The sequence below is a fragment of the Panicum virgatum genome, chromosome 7K (assembly GCF_016808335.1).
Source record: "Panicum virgatum strain AP13 chromosome 7K, P.virgatum_v5, whole genome shotgun sequence".
In the NCBI taxonomy this organism is placed as follows: domain Eukaryota; kingdom Viridiplantae; phylum Streptophyta; class Magnoliopsida; order Poales; family Poaceae; genus Panicum; species Panicum virgatum.
In genome coordinates, this window is record NC_053142.1 from 33004025 (window position 1) to 33020744 (window position 16720).

Below are 16720 nucleotides of genomic sequence, written 5' to 3' on the forward strand. Positions count from 1 at the left end.
GATTTAGTATGATTTTTCAAAGATTCAGTTAAAATAAACATAAAAGAAAAATAGTAAAACCGCCCTCAAACCCACTCAAGGAGGTCGTGCGACCGGTTTCGGAAGTCTGGGGAGGCTGGTCGGCCGGTTTCAAAGTTCAGGGAGGAAAAACAGACTCGGTCTAAAATCCAGGGAGGTAAAAATGACTTTTTTTTCTTCTTCTTTTTCCCTCTCTTTATGGGCCGGACTCCTGCGGAACACGGTCAAGCCAGCCCATCAGGGGCCATTCAGCTCCTGCGTCGAGTGTCGACTGGGATCTACAGCTCCAGCCACCGGGGGGCGGCGGAAGGAGCGGTGCGGGGTAGCCGCGATGGAGATGGAGGCCGCCCCCAAGCGGGCCCGCGCGGGCGGCGGCTCGGCACCCGACCGGTTGAGCGCCCTGCCGGACGAGCTCCTCCACCACATCCTCTCCTTCCTCCGGTCCCGGCAGGCCGTGCATACCACCGGGCATTCCAAGCGGTGGATAGATCTGTGGCGTTCGATGCCTGCCATCAACCTCAACATCAAGGAATTCAAATGCGGAAGCCCCGCCCCGGGACAGTGTGGGAAGGCGGCGAGGTGGGGAAGGATGGAGAATTTCACCGCCAACCTGCTGATGCGTCACAGGGCCCCGCGGCTGGATGCATTCCGGTTAAGTACAGGTTCAGTTAGAGTTGATTGGCGTCGGGATGTCGATAGATGGATTAGCCGTGCCATCGAGTACCGCCCAGTGGAGCTCCACATCCGGCTTCCTGCTGCTCGCTTGGGTGCTCCATATCAACTACCCAAACCGTTTTCTTGTCATCTCAAACGTTTGGTTCTTTCTGGTGTGTCTCGGGTACATTTTCGGAGAGCAGCTCCGATCTGAGTGCCCAGTCCTAGAAGATCTGCAACTATGGAGATGTCGTGAGTTCAGTGGCCTTCATTCTGACACATTGAAGAAGTTGAATGTTGTTGATTGCTCAGATGGAGCTGCAGATAAACTGGTCATCAGAGCTCCTTCTCTTGCTTCTCTGTACCTCAGCCTTCATAGAAATGGTGTTTTATTATATACAGAAAAGTTCCTTGCCGAGGCATGGATTTTGGGATCTGATCAATTATCTCGAAGAGGCGAGGCAATCCTTCTGGGCAGCCTATTCAATGTGACGGGCTTGGAGCTGGTTTGTTTTAGTGCAATGGTATGATCTGCTTACTAGAGACGCGTCTACTAAGCTGATCATGGCCTCAGTTTTGTTTCCATTTCTCTATTTCAGGCAATCCTACATGAGGAATTCGATAAATCCCCAGTATTTGACAACTTGCGAACCTTATACCTCGACGGCTGCTTTTACAGCAAAAGTGATGTGAACAAATTCAAAGCTCTTGGAAGATTGCTGCAGAAGCTTCCTAATCTGGAGATGCTTACTTTGAAAGATTTCTGGGTAGGATTGTTATCTTAATTTTTTAATAAAAAAATATATACGGATTATGTAAATCTGCATATCTGCATCAACATCTTACATGACTTTGTGCAATTGAAAGTATGATGAAGGTACACAAAGGGAGGTGCAAATGGTCAACAAGCCGACCCTTAAAACGGTACGCCTTTTTCTTTCTTTGTCAGAGAGAGAGATGGATCTTTAAACTCTATTATTTATTTTTAGTTGGTCATCTGATTTCTGTTCCTAAGATGTATGCAAACTGATCGCTAGTATGGTGCTAAGTTGTTTTACCCTTATGTTACTCGTTTATTTCTTAACACCAACCCCGTGCAATATAGATTGCCTACTAGAAGGGGCGGATATGGGCCTAGGGCCACGACCCTAGATGTGGCCCAAAATCCCCCTTATATCCCCTTGTCAGACACCAAGGCAACGGAGGCCTGGACCTGTTGAGTGCTCCTGCTCGCAGCGGGTGGCGCGCCATGCTCCGTGTTCGTGATGTCGTGCAGATGGGCAGCCGCTGGCCACTGTTGGGGAGCACAGCAGCACGAGCACGGTCCCACGGCAGCAGCACTTCATCAGCAGGCATTCTAATCCCATTTCCATCAATCTCTATCCAACATTCTTTAGATTCAGTCTGTCAAAAAGGTATACTTAAGATTCCGAGATATGAACATTCTTTGGCCCTAGAATGAAAAACAATTTCATTCCTTGCTTTGTCTTATGCTCGTTGGGTTGGTATTCATGTGCAACTTGCTGTAATAAAATTCCAGATTGGACACGCACTGACATAAATTGGAGTGAGGATTTTCGATAGCAGCAGTGATGTTGTATTTGATGACAAAAAATATTATACAATACAAATAAATTAAAGCAATTTACTTGGACACTCAAGAGCATGTAGTATTTAGGAATTCTAACACGTGTGGTGTATTTTACTCTTTTTATGAGCAGTTTTTTTTTTAGTTCGCTAGCCCGCACATAGCGTGGGGTTCCTGTTAGTTTCTTTGAATTAGGCACTACATCATTTTTTTTATCAAGTATGTTGTGCAATTAATCGCAGGCTTGAGATATCTTCTTTTACTTCTGTGATCTATCTGTACGTGGCCGGACATGAGTTGTTTGATCTCTTAGATAGGGGCCCTAGGCATGGAGATTCACCAGCTCCGCCACTGCCTACTAGGGCCTATTTTTAATGAAGGCTGAGCTGAAGGATCAAAACACCAAGCACAACTCCCCTGGATTTCTTACTCATGCGAGAGAGCGTGGGTAACACTCCTCCCGCCCATCTGATTTTTATATTTATATGAGAGCTAGTTACATTTTACTTGCTGCCTAGACATGCCACGTTAGTCTGGAGAGTTACAGTTGTTCTCATCACATACATCTAGCACGAATTATACAATTACACATTGAGAACCTTCTTTAAACTGGAGTACAACATAGTGTTCACTACATAGTTACAGGAAGGAAAACAAAGCACACGCTTATGCAGTTATGCACTGTCCTGTACTTGCCAAGTCTTTGATTATTTTTCAACACTTAATACCAATTTTAGAAAATTTTGGACTCTGATTTTAGTTTCCTGTTTTCCAAGATTTCAAATAGTGTTTGTAGCGGCATAATGCTGTGGCGCCGAATATGCCCCATAGCTAGCCGTAAATTCGCTATGGCTGTAGCCTTACCCATAGTTATAGGTCTGTAGCTATAAATTCACAGAAGGAAGGCTCTGACTGATGATGTTAAGTTACTTTTCAACTGTTTTATATGCTAGGGTCTTCCCTGGTACCTCAGGAAAGGGCAACCCTAACAGTAAATTATTCCATAGTACATTGGTACACACTAATGCATTATTAATCTGTGCTAACTGCTAAGAGATTGAGACCTGCTTATATATAAAACAAATGTGTAAATTTTCCCCTTTTTTCCCCAGGAACAGATCATTTAAAGTTCCAGAACAAATTTCAGTTTCACCGCAATAATCACCTGAGTTTTAAATACCATCAATATGCGCTGCATCTCACTTCTAGGTTGGGTTTTTTTAGGCTAATGTTTTGAGAGTTGTGACCACCTGACTTTGATTTCTGTACTAAACTTGTAAGCTAGTAAAAGCCCAGCAACCTTGTGGTTTCATTAAAGCTGTACCATTCCTTTGTTTTTAAACCTGCCCCACTGGTTAGCCTTACTGTTACTGTCTGAGTGTGTTGCATGTGCGCTTTATTTCTTGCCAGCAATCCAATGCGCAGCGTAACTTTCTTTGTTGGAGGATGATGACATGATATTGTATTATTGCTTGCAGTTTGACTCTCTCTAGACCCTGCTTATCCCCTTCTCAAATAATAGGGATTGCACCTGCCCCACTTCTTTTTTATGGAAAATATTTTGTGAGTAATTTCTGTGGACGATTTAACAAGTTGTCTTGGTTTCAGGTGAGGCCAGTTGTTGGACTAATTGAATTTCCTATACTTGAAAACTTGAGAACCTTATTGCTGGATGAGTGTGATTTGCACGACAACTTCCGATTACTGCGCCACTTTCTACGGAGCTCTCCTAATTTGGAAAAGCTCACAGTACGGCTTTGCAAGGTAATATTGTTTTGCTCTCAGTCCATTGAAATTCTTTTGCCCAATTTAGGTTGCTATGGGTAACTTAGGAATCTTTTATGATGGAAACAGCTACCCAATGTTTTCCTAGGAGGGAAAGGAAAAGCCAGGTCGGAGAAGGGATATTGTCAGTTCCAGACCCTTGTTCATTTCAAGTGTCAGAAGCTTAAGTCCACTGAAATCATCTATAAAAATGGTAGCAAAATCCAGGGACTGGTTGGTCTTTTTCTGGGCATCTCAGGCTGGGCACCAAATAATACTATAACACTTCAGAAGTATGAAGATTGAAGAAGAAGAAGAAGAAGACGACGACGACGACTCAGCCTTGCTCTAGGCAGTAGACCGGAAGTATTCTTGTGTGTGCGAGTGTGCCGCGGGCTATTTTCAGATAAACCATGTGCTGTAAATATACGGGCCACGAGTTTACTTCTGACATTTTCTTATTTTCTTAATATAACTTAAGGTTGTGCTGCATGGTATGTTGAGGTGTCCAGTTGGAATGGAGGATGCATCCCGTCTTGAATTGGAAAGTTTACTTCTGACATTTTGTTGCAGACATGTTGTGCTCGTCTTCGGGCCTCCCCTGTTTACTGTCCTACCCCTGCAGCATAGCGTTAATTCGAACCACAAATTTCACATTGCAACTCTGGCGAGCGATGGCGCCGCCGTCGTGGTAGAGTGGGATGCTGGCGAGGCAAGGGGCGGCAAGGGGCAGGCTTCCTCCTGAACGGGACGGGGAACAGGACGCGTTGTTGAGGCGCGGCCTCGTGAGTAGGGCTGGACGCCGAGCCTCTAGCTCGGCTCAGCTCATTAACAAAAAGAGCAAAAATAGTTACTCGGCTTGGCTCGTTAATAACTCGAGGTAGCTCATTAGGCTCGCAAACCACATCTATTTTTTTTTAATATTACACATGTAAATTTAGTATTACAATCACAATATATATAAAGTTATATATGGCAAGCATAAAGTTTCAACTTCCAAAAGTCCAAAATTCCATCCACTCAACATTATCCCCGTCATCTATTTCTTGAAAAGACAAACACAAAATTCTTAGTTCCCTTAAGCCCTAAATTCTTAGCTCCCTTAAGCCTTAAAGCTCGGTTAGCTTGTGAGCAGCTTGTGACTTGGCTCGAGCCAGCTCATTAATGAAATGAGCAAAAATAGATGCTCAGCTCGTTAGAAAAATCCATCGAGCCGAGCCGAGCCGAGCCGAGCCGAGCAATAATGGAGCCGAGCCAGCGAGTTTCCAGCTCGGCGTACAGCCCTACTAGTGAGCAGGGTTCACCAAACCGTCGGTAACCGATCCGGTTTGACCGGTTACCGGTCAAACTGGTCCGGACCGGGTCCGGTATGAAACCGGTCCAAATTCAAAATTTAAATTTGAATTCAAAAAATGAAAAATTCTCAAAAAATTCCTAAAAATACTTCAAGATGCGACTAATCTAATGGTGTCAAATTTTCTCAAAAAATTCGTTCATTTAGTATAGTTTGCGGGGATTTGAAGTTAAACAAAAAAAAACGTGCATACAAAAGTATACAAATACAATGTAAAAGTAGTACAAAAGAGGGTTGGAGGGTTTATTTAGACTAAAATATGTTATACAAACATTTATTTAGTATACTTTGCGGGCATTTGAATTTAAACCAAAAAAGAAAAAAAAAATGAATTTGACCGGTTACCAGTCAAACCGGCCGGTATACCGGCCAAACCGGCCGGTATACCGGTACGAACCGATTGAACTGGGAAGTTTGAATTTAAATTTGAATTTGTCCAGTTCCGACCGGTAACCGACCAAACCAGACCGGTATACCGGAACCGGAGGCCGGCAGTTACCGGTCACCGGTCGGATTTTAAAACCCTGCTCGTGAGGCGGCGGGGGACGGAGCACGTAGACAAGGTCGATCGGGGAGACGGGACTTGCCTCCTCCCCATGACGGTTGGTGCGCAGACGTGCGTGCTGTCGAGGCGGGCGGCACCTCTGCGGCTCTGCCGCATCGACATCGACCAGCGCGATTTCCAGGACAGGAGGGCTAAACACTTGGCCGACGCCCTGCTGGCGACCCTGCTCCAGGGCTCTCGCCGCCGCCGCCGCCGGGCTCGTTCCGCCTGCACATTGCCGACGAGGTGAGCGCGACGCCCTCCGCCCGGTGGGTCCTCCGCGGCCTCGGCGGCATCACGCCTGCACGGCCACGGTGTCCGAGTCCGCCCTTCCTGAGGCGCCGAGCGCACGCGTGGCGTGGTCGAACGAGACCGAGGCGGAACGCCATGATCCAAGGGGAAATCCGATCGATTGCCTTCCGAATCCGAGTAGGACGAACGGACTGACCACGCATGCGCGTACCCGCGCTCATAAATACAGCGGGAGGCCGCAGCGCCACCGGCTAACCGATCTCGATCGCCATGGAGACGCCCTCGGCCTCGCGCGAGCGCGCCGCCGCGGCGGACCGCCTGGGCGCCCTGCCAGACGGCGTCCTGCTGGAGGTCCTGTCGCGCCTCACGTTCCGGCAGGCGGTGCGGACGGGCGTGCTGTCGCGGCGCTGGCGGGGCCTCTGGCACGCGGTGCCGTACCCGCCCTCGTGCATCGACATCGACCAGAAGCGCGCGTTCCGGGCCGGTAGGCCGCCCACGCGCTGGTCGCCGCCCCTCGACCTCGACGGCGGGGCGGCGGCGATGATGCGCCGCCTGGACGAGGAGCGGGAGAGGTGGTTCAGGCTCGAGGACTACGGCGACCGTGTGACGACGAGCCGCGCCGCCGCCGCCGGCGAGCCGCTGGGCGCGTTCCGGCTGCGCGCCACCGACCTGGTGCTCTTCGAGATGGCCGGCAGGTGGATCCGCCGCGCGCTCGCGCGCCGCCCCCTGGCGGTCGCCATCCGCTGCGACGGCGGCGGCCCGCTCTTCCCGGAACGCCCGGAGTTCTCGTTCTTCGGCTACTCCCGCGCCTGCACGAGCCGCCTCAGGGCGCTGCAGCTGCGCCGGGTGAGCCTGGGCCTGGAGAGCTGGGGCGGCGACTTCGCGGACGCCATCGCCAGCGAGCTCCCGGTCCTCCAAGACCTGCGGCTCGAGGAGTGCGACTACTACTTCCCCCGGATCGCTTCCGCCTCGCTCCAGAACCTGGCCATCCACAACTGCGCCGCCTGCGTCCAGCCGTCCAGGTCGTCGACGTGCTTGCCCTCGCGGCTCCTCGCCTCGCCTCGCTGCGGATGCAGCGGATCCACGGCAACCCGCCGCCGGTCGTCTCGGAGTGCGAGATGCCGTCCCTCCTCGAAGCGTCCCTGGAGCACCCGGCCGGCTTCGCCGGGCTGCTGCGCTCCCTGCGCCACGCGAGGAGTCTGAGCCTGTACGGGTTCGGCGCGACGGCCTTGCTCGACGCCGACGACGGCGAGGAGCAGCCCGGAGGTTCCCCGGAGTTCCGCAACCTGACCGCCCTGGTCCTCGACGAGTGCGACGTCGGGGTCGGGTGCCAGGTACTGCGGCGCTTCCTCCGGAACTCCCCCGGCCTGGAGACGCTCGCGCTGCGCTACTGCTCGTTTGAAGGTGGCTCCAGGAGGAAGAAGAGGAAGCCGAGGTCGTCCGACGACAGGCGCGTTCCGACGCCGTACGCGTGCAGGAACCTCAAGTCGGTGGAGCTCGAGTACCACGACGACCAGGACGTCTCTGAGCTAGACGACGCGTTGGAGGAGATACAAGGATGGTGGCTGGTCCGGTCGAAATTTCTGTCGAGCATGGGAGGCTCACAGTGATAATTTCGTACGTATGAAGATTTGGCATTTTGGCGCATGTATATATATGTAAACTTTGACTTAGAGAATCAAATTCGAATAAAATAGTCCAAAAGATGCTTAGTTCTTCTTGGAAATTAGAAATGCAAGACTCCAATTTGAGTTTCATTCCACGATAATAGGAAAATTATAATCCCTTTTTTTCAAACAGTACACATATACGTAACACCAACAAAAGGATAAAAGAAAAAATAACGAGTATCAGCATTCAGAGTTTGTTTTCATCATTCGGTTTTAAATGCTCCCCTGTTTCAAAATGTCACTCCATCACATGAACAGAATCTGAAGAAAAACTCATTGAAACTAGAACCACGCACCACCGTTCCCCAAGCTGCTACCACGCCCCCCCTCACACCCTCGGACGTGGATCCGGTGCCGTACGTCACCGTGACTTTGAGTCACCGACGTGTGGGACCGACAGATTTCGGGCCCACACGTCGGTGACTCAAAGTCACGGTGACGTACGGCACCGAATCTCAATCCCACACCCTCTAATGCTAACCCCCCCCCCCCAATAAACACAGAACCCGAACTCAACATTGGTGGTAAACTTGGTGAAGCATGAATGGCGAGGTATGACTGAATCGTAGGCGACCAGGTTATTTAGGGAAAACTTTATAATATAGTGCCTGTGCCTTCCATAGAACTGATGAGGGGTCACTCTATTGTCCTTTTTGACTTTTTTGAGTAAGGTATTTTGACGTTCTTACTCCTATTTTAAAGTCAAACGGTGATTTTACCTTCATTTTCTCAACTGTGTGAGATTCCCCCACCACCAGTCTTTTGAAAACAAAGTCACCGTTTTCCCCTGTATTTAACCCTGCTTGTTGGATGCCCACTAAAAAATAGAAAAAAAAATAAAAAAAATTCAGAGCAATGGGAAAAGACTGTAGTACCTCTAATCTTATCCAAAAGCTCTCCCCTTTCATCCCCAAATTGTCACGTTCGAAGACACGCCCCGTTGAAACCCTAGCTACAGCAACAGGAGAGTGGGCTCGCGCGGCCTCCCAGCGCTCACGTGGCAGCCCCGGAGCGTTGCCTAGGCGCGAGTCGCCCCGTGTGGTCCTGGTGCCGCGGCCTCCCCATGCGCATTGGCCGGCCCGTCCAGCCGCCGGCCGAAGCTGCTAGCCGAGCCGCTGGCCATGGCTCTCTGGCTAGCCATGGTGTTTGCCATGCCTCGGTCTTGGCCGGCAAGGCCTCCTCTGACTGTGGGGCCTGCTAGTCAGAGGGCTGGCAGTGCTAGATGTCAAAAGAAGGGCAAAACAACATAAGGTACATCTAACATTTAGCTACAAATTTAACACTTTTAACTCCTAATAGAATAGGGACTACCTAGAGCTTTGTTTTTAGAAAACGAGGGAAAAATCGCACAAAACAAAAAGGTAGGGGCTTAAAAACACCGTTTAGCACTCAAAACAGGGGCAAGAATACTAGATCCCCGGCGTAAGGTAACACCATCCGGTACCTAAGGCTCCTAAGGTACCGGTTGGAACCGGTACCTAAGGCTCATCCATGGGCACCGGTTGGTGGTATCACCCGGTATTAGTATAAAAGTTACCACCCGGTACCTAAATCTCATCCATAGATTCCATCCACCCCAAAAGTACCGGTATGAAGATGAACCAGTACCTAGTGTAAGCATCTAGGCCCTCTAGGTATGTTTCGGTGATTAATGACAACCATTATTGCGACTAATGAGTTTGTGCAGCTTAATGAAACATTATCGCTCATTTGGTCATATGTTAAAGAGGCCCCTCAATGTCATTATTCAAAAATGCGATCTCGGTATTCAACTCAAATATATAACAAGACTAAGGATCTTTCTAGTTCTAAATGTCGCAAGGTTGAGAAGGACACTTAGATTAGTATATGTTTTATAGTTTTGTAGAGGTCGCACTATTAAGAGGAGTAAAGGCCAAGTAACTTGAGAATGGACATGGTCAATCAAAAATGGATGCACACTATGGTCACTCAGGTTCCTAAGAAGTTCAAATAAGTGGTTTTCAACTTATATCTCAAGAATATTTGGATTTCATTCAAGACTCAAATCAGAAAAAGTCTATACACCAGTTTAACCGATGCCTCCAATTTTCTATACGTCGGTTAAACGAAGTTATCAGAGTCTGTACAAGTACATTCACCGGTTGAACCGACGTTATTGAAATTGAATACGTCGGTGTAATGGACTCAGAAGCTGAGGCAAGGTCTATACACCGGTTAAACCGACGATGTTTGAAATTAACGTCGGTGCATTAGTCCAGAGAGTTGGTTTTCCCAGGGATTTCAGAAGTTATACTCACCGGTTAAACCGACGATGGATTTGAGTTAACGTCGGTGCAGTTGTCCAGAGAGTTGGTTTTTCAGTTGATTAGTGGACAACTACACTCACCGGTTAAACCGATGATACGTTGGTTAATCTGTCCAAGTTGTAACGGCAAGTTTTCCAAATGGGCAGTTTACATTCATCGGTTAAACCGACGCTGGCTATTGGAGGTTCGTCGGATTAACCGGCATTAAGTACTTTTCTGGCAGCTTTTCTCCAACGGCTCTATTCGTGTGAGCTGCCTATATATACGCCTCCAATGGGTCATTTTGAGCTCTCTTGACACCAGGCAACATTCATACACTCATACTATTGTTGAGAGCCACCTTGAGCTTCATCTTCCATACATTTGTTCATTCAATCATTCAAGAAGTAAGACTAAGGACTTGAGTAGAGAGAAACTTGTGTGCATCCGTTCTTGGTGATCGGTTCTTGCTCAAGTGAAGGCCCTAGCTTGTTACTCTTGGTGATTGGCAGCACCTAGGCGATCTTGGTGATTGAAGGTGTTTCTTACGGAGCTTGCCAAGGATTGTGGGAGCCCGAAGAAGTTTGTACGTGGCATGAGCTCCACCATGCCGGGATGGTGAACGGAGACTCTTAGTGAGCGCCCTCGTCTCGGTGACATGGGAGGTGACAAGACTCTTAGTGAGTGTCACAACGTGGATTAGGGGTGTGTGCCAACACATCGACACCACGGGAAAAAATCCGGTTGTCTCTTGCCCACTCTTTACTTTCAAGCACTTACTTTCATGCAATTATTCATGTGCTTGACCTTAGAGATCATAACTTAGCGCTACCTTGCTTAGTTTCATACCTTGTTGTATCTTTGGTAGCTTGTGTAGTGTGCTTAGTTAGCCGGTTGGTGAATTGAGCCTTACTAGCATTGCATAGGTTAAGGTTGCTTTAATTTGTTTTAGAAATTTGAAAAAGTCTCAATTCACCCACCCTCTTGGTCCATCGATCTTTACAATTGGTATCAGAGCCTCGTTGCTCATTTGGATCATTAGGCTTCACCGCCTAGAGCTATGGCCAAGATGAGTGGTTCGGCGCCTCACTTCGAGGGCAAGAACTTTGCTTATTGGAAAGTTCGCATGGCCGCATACCTTGATGCGATTGCCCCCGAAGTGTGGTTAGCAACAAAGAGCGGGTTCACCGGAACTCCCACCTCGGAACAATTAAATTGGAATGCTAAGGCTAGAAATGCAATTTTCGAAGCTATTAGTGAGGAAGTCTTTGCTAGAGTTAATGTCATGGACTTGGCAAGTGATATTTGGAAAGAGCTCATTGAAATTCATGAAGGCTCCACAAATGTTTGTGAGCAAAAATATCACTTGTTTAGAGCTAAGTATGATTCTTTTAAAATGCTATCTCATGAAAATTGCAATGATATGTATTCACGCTTGAATGTCATTGTCAAGGACATTAATGCTCTTGAAGTATCTAAAATTGACAGTGGCTCCATCAACCGCAAGATTCTCATGTTCCTTCCGATGCCCAAGTACAACATCATCAATGTGATGCTTCAAAAGGAGAATCTTGATACGATGGAAGTGAGAGAGCTTGTGGGCGAAATTCGCGCTCATGAAATGGGTATCCTTGGTATGTCCGAAGAGCCAACTACAAGCAAAACAATCGCTCTCAAAACCAAGGCCAACAAGCCCCGCAAGCACAAGATGATCAAGCAAGAATCAAACTCAAATAATGAAGAAGAAGATCATCATGAAAGCTCATCCGATGATGAAGAAGATGGAGAACTTGCTCTCATGATGAGAAAGTTCACACGCTTGAGTGACAAGATAAACAAGAAGGGTTACAACTTTGACCCTAAAAGAATAATGTTCCGGCCAAGGGAAGATGTCAAGTACAAAACATGCTACAATTGTGGAGAAAAATGTCACATCTCTCCCGATTGCCCCAAGACGGACAAGAGAAAGAAGGACAGCAAGAGCAAGCATCACCATGATTCAAGTGATGATGATGAAGATGAAAAGAAGAACAAGAACAAGAAACTTGGGAAGAAGAAGAGCCATGACAAGAAGACCAAGCTCTTCCCAAAGAAGAAACGCCACACCAAGAGAAGCTTCTTGGTGGAAAAATAAGAATGGGTGACCGATGTCTCATCAAGTGAAGATTCAAGTGATGAAGAAGACATCGTCACTATTGTTCTCACCAATGAAGAACCATCGCTACCTCCACCTCTCATGTGCCTCATAGCCAAAGGTAACTCTAAGGTATATGAGAGTGAAAATGATAGTGATGAAGAGCTTGACCCTTATGAGTTTACTAACCTCATTAATGAGTATACATCCGTCATCAAGAGGGAAAAAGGGCCAAGTCAAGATTCTTGAGAGCACTCATGCCAAGTTAGAGCTTGCCCACTCCGATTTGCTTGGCAAGTACAATGACTTGCTCAAAAATCACAATGAGTCATGTGTACTTGCTAAGCAAGTTGAAGAGAACCACAAAAAGCTTAAACAAGAGCATAGAGAGTTGGCTCACAAATATCAAGAACTTGAATTTGCCTATGAAGCAATTGACCCAAGTCTTGAGAACTCTTTCAATGAAAATATTAAAAAGGTCAATACTTCTACTTCATGTGATGACCTACTCATTGATGCAAGTGCTACTAATGTTGTGCCCGAGCTTGCTCCTTCTAGGAAAAAGGAATTGATGGATCAAGTGGCAAGTCTCAAGAGTAGTGTGGAGAAGCTCTCACGAGGAGAATACATCCACAAGGAAATTCTCTTCAACAATGCCCGTGACTATGGCAAGAGAGGTCTTGGTTCATTTCCGGAGCCAAATCAAGGCACTACTCTTTCTCCGGAGATCAACACTAGCTTCATCAAGGAAGTTGGTTCATATTGCCAACATTGCCAAGTCACCGGGCACCACTCTAGGGAGTGCACCTTACCATCACGCCCTCTTCCCACTTTACCAAAGAATTACTCATCAATGTTTCAAAATAACCATTTTCTTTTGAGTAAAGTAAAGGGCAAGGTGAAGGACAAATTCATTGGCAAAATCGCTAAGCAATCAAAGAAGAAGCTCTCCAAGCAACTTTGGGTCCCAAAAGCTCTTGTCACACATGTGCAAGGCCCAAAGCTTGTTTGGGTTCCAAAAACTCAAAAGTGAATTCTCATGTGTGTAGGTGAACTACAAAGCCGGTGGAAAACATTGGGTACTTGATAGCGGTTGCTCTCAACACATGACCGGCAATGATAGCATGTTCACCTCTCTTGAAGACCCCGGCGATCATGAACATGTCACATATGGTGATAACTCAAGGGAAAAAAATTTAGGTTTGGGTAGAATAGCAATTTCAAAAGACTTATCTATTTCTAATATTTTGTTTGTAGAAGCACTTAGTTTTAATCTTATTTTAATTGCTCAATTATGTAATCTTGGACTAACGTGTACCTTTGACAAGAATGGTGTTGTAGTAACTCTTGAAGAAGACAAGTCATTGGTATTCACGGGGTTTAGGCATGACAACATTTACTTGGTGGATTTCTCTTCAAAGCACATAAGCTCCATGACATGCCTCTTCACCAAGTCGTCTCTTGGGTGGCTTTGGCATAAAAGAATTGCTCATATTGGCATGAGCAACCTCAAGAAAGCCCACAAGAGAGGGATGATCACCGGCTTGAAGGATGTCACATTTGACAAGAACAAACTATGTAAAGCTTGTCAAGCCGGAAAGCAAGTTGCAACACATCATCCCATCAAGATGATGTTGTCTACCTCCAAGCCGCTCGAGCTACTTCACATGGATCTTTTTGGTCCAACTACATACAAGAGAATTGATGGTAACCTCTATTGCCTAGTAATCGTTGATGATTTTTCACATTATACTTGGGTCATGTTTCTAGGCGATAAGAGTGAAACTCCGGAAGTCTTCAAGACATTTGCAAGAAGAGCTCAAAGGGAGTACAACTCCCCAATTGTGAAGATCCGGAGTGACAACGACACCGAGTTCAAAAATATGAAGATTGAAGAGTGGTGCGATGAAGAGGGCATCAAGCATGAGTTCTCCGCCACCTACACGCCTCAACAAAATGGAGTGGTGGAAAGAAAGAACAATATACTAATCACTTTAGCAAGAGCAATGTTGGATGATTATGGCACGTCCGAGAAGTTTTGGGCGGAAGCAATCAATACGGCTTGCCATGCATCCAACCGAGTGTATCCCCACCGACTCTTCAAGAAAACACCATATGAGCTCATCACTGGGAAGAAACCAAATATATCCTACTTTCGAGTCTTTGGTTGCAAATGCTTTATTTATAAGAAAAAAAGGCTCGGTAAGTTTGAGAGTAGATGTGATGAAGGATTCTTTCTTGGTTATGCATCAAACTCCAAAGCATATAGAGTATTCAATCAAACCTCCGGGTTAGTTGAAGAAACATGTGATGTGGAGTTTGATGAATCTAATGGCTCCCAAGAGGAGGTTGTTGGCTATGACAATGTAGGTGATGAGGAGATTGATGAAGCTTTGAAGTAGATGTCCATTGGGGATATCAAGCCGGAAGAGGTGCAAGAAGGCAATGATCAAGGGGGAGGACCTTCCTCAACTACACCAAGCACCTCCATGGCACCCCAAGTGGATGAAGATAAAAAAAAGATGATCCATAATCTCAAGAAAGTGTTCCAATGCCAACACCCCAAGTCCAAGAACAAGAAGAGCAAAATGTTCCACCACAAGCACAAGTCACCCATGATCCACCCCAACAAACATCCACGCATGTACCGCTAGTGAAGCATGGTCGTATCTCCAAGGATCATCCAATTAGTCAAATCATTGGTAGTCCTTCCAAGGGAGTAAGAACTCGCTCTAAGCATACTTCATTTTGCGAACATTACTCATTTGTTTCTTGTATTGAACCCACTAGCATAGAGGAAGTGCTTGAGGACTCGGATTGGGTGATTGCCATGCAAGAAGAATTGAACAACTTAACCCGCAATGAAGTTTGGGTCCTCGAAGCTCCCCCGAAAGACAAGAACATCATCGACACTAAGTGGGTCTTCCGAAACAAGCAAGATGAACATGGGGTGGTGGTACGCAATAAAGTAAGACTTGTGGCAAAATGGTTTTCTCAAGTCGAAGGTTTGGATTTTGGTGAAACTTTTGCTCCGGTCGCAAGACTTGAAGCTATCCGCATTCTTCTTGCTTGCTCTTCGCATCATAATATCAAGTTATATCAAATGGATGTGAAAAGTGCTTTCTTAAATGGCGTCATTAACGAACTTGTTTATGTTGAGTAACCTCCCGGGTTTGAAGATCCAAGGAATCGTAACCATGTTTATAGGTTGCACAAGGCACTCTATGGGCTCAAACAAGCTCCAAGGGCTTGGTATGAGAGGCTTCGTGACTTCCTAATTGTTGGCGCTCCTTAAGTATTCATTTTATCCCCTGTTTAACTTTGATAATGGCATGAATTTAATATCAAAATCACTAACCATCCTAACCTCGGGCCAATTATTGGTCGTTTTCACGTTTGCACATATATTTTGGAGGTACTTCGTTTTTGCAGGTTTTTGACCAATTTTGGAGCATGAAATGGCAAGGCCCACGATCACGCGATGACACGAAGAAAGACGAAGGCCAAAGCCCGAACAAAGGATCGAAGGCCATGATGATTAGATGCCCGTTCATGCACATCCACCCTCCAATGAAGCCCAAAAGATAAAGCCCACAAGATAAGATCGAGATACTTCGGGGCTAAGCAAAGCAAAGAGATATTTAAGGAAGGATTTTCCATCCTATCCTTCTCCTCGAAGAAATCTCGAAGATAACGACGTCTAAAGGGGTGCAATCGTGAAAGACATAAACTCTAGAAGATTCCAGGAGACTTGGGGAGAAAGTTGAGCACAAACCGGCGAAGGAAAGTGCTAGGCCGGCTGGCCTAGGCTCATTGGGCCGGCCGGCCCAGGCCTTTTTCAGGTCGGTTCGACCTCCCCTTTGACCGAGGGTTCCCTGAGGCTATTTAAAGACCCCTCCCCAAGGTTCACGGAGAGATCAATTCGGGAGACGACGCCAAGGAGCAGAGAAGATAGAGGGACACCTCTCGGAGAGCCGAGGGTCGTGCTAGTTGTCTAGGGTTTGCCCTAGCCGACGTGGGAACCTTGCAAGGATGACCACGTCGGAGTTCTGGAGCTAGGATCATCAAGATCAAGGTAGGGCCCCAGTTGTGATCTTGTGATGTACAATCATTCATGGTGAAGTTATTTGTTTCCGAATGTTTAGCGACCATGTTCTCCTCTTTCGATTTCGTTCTTTTCTTTGGGTTCGCTTCATCTTAGATCTATTATCGAGATAGATCACTTAGCATGATCTTGTAGTCATGGTGGCTAGAGGTTCATGGCAGAACTACCAAAGGGGGTTCGACTTGCTTCAGGGTATCTCGTTGAAAGGGGTGGCGTCGTGACAGGCCGTTGCCACTTAGTAGGTTGGGTATCGAGGGATCGGATTGGAGATTTTGGGTTTAAAGAGGCTTTTCATTGAGATTCACATTTACCTTACTTCACTTTATCTAGCTGAAACTACAACATATGCATGATCTAGGTGATCTAGATT

The 16720-nt window shown here is 46.9% G+C and overlaps 2 protein-coding genes across 2 annotated transcripts; both read left to right on the forward strand.

Moving 5' to 3' along the window:
- Window positions 1-244: 244 nt before the first annotated feature.
- On the forward strand, window positions 245-4577 carry LOC120641063 (MEIOTIC F-BOX protein MOF-like). The gene is made up of 5 exons (XM_039917024.1): window positions 245-1196; window positions 1272-1439; window positions 1540-1596; window positions 3869-4024; window positions 4115-4577. The coding sequence occupies exons 1-5, from the start codon at window positions 708-710 to the stop codon at window positions 4328-4330; spliced, it is 1086 nt and encodes a 361-aa protein (XP_039772958.1). The 5' UTR covers window positions 245-707; the 3' UTR covers window positions 4331-4577.
- Window positions 4578-6444: 1867 nt separating this feature from the next.
- On the forward strand, window positions 6445-7784 carry LOC120640139 (MEIOTIC F-BOX protein MOF-like). The gene is made up of 2 exons (XM_039916015.1): window positions 6445-7083; window positions 7197-7784. Exons 1-2 carry the CDS (start codon window positions 6445-6447, stop codon window positions 7782-7784), a joined length of 1227 nt encoding a protein of 408 aa, XP_039771949.1.
- The last annotated feature ends 8936 nt before the right edge of the window (window positions 7785-16720 follow it).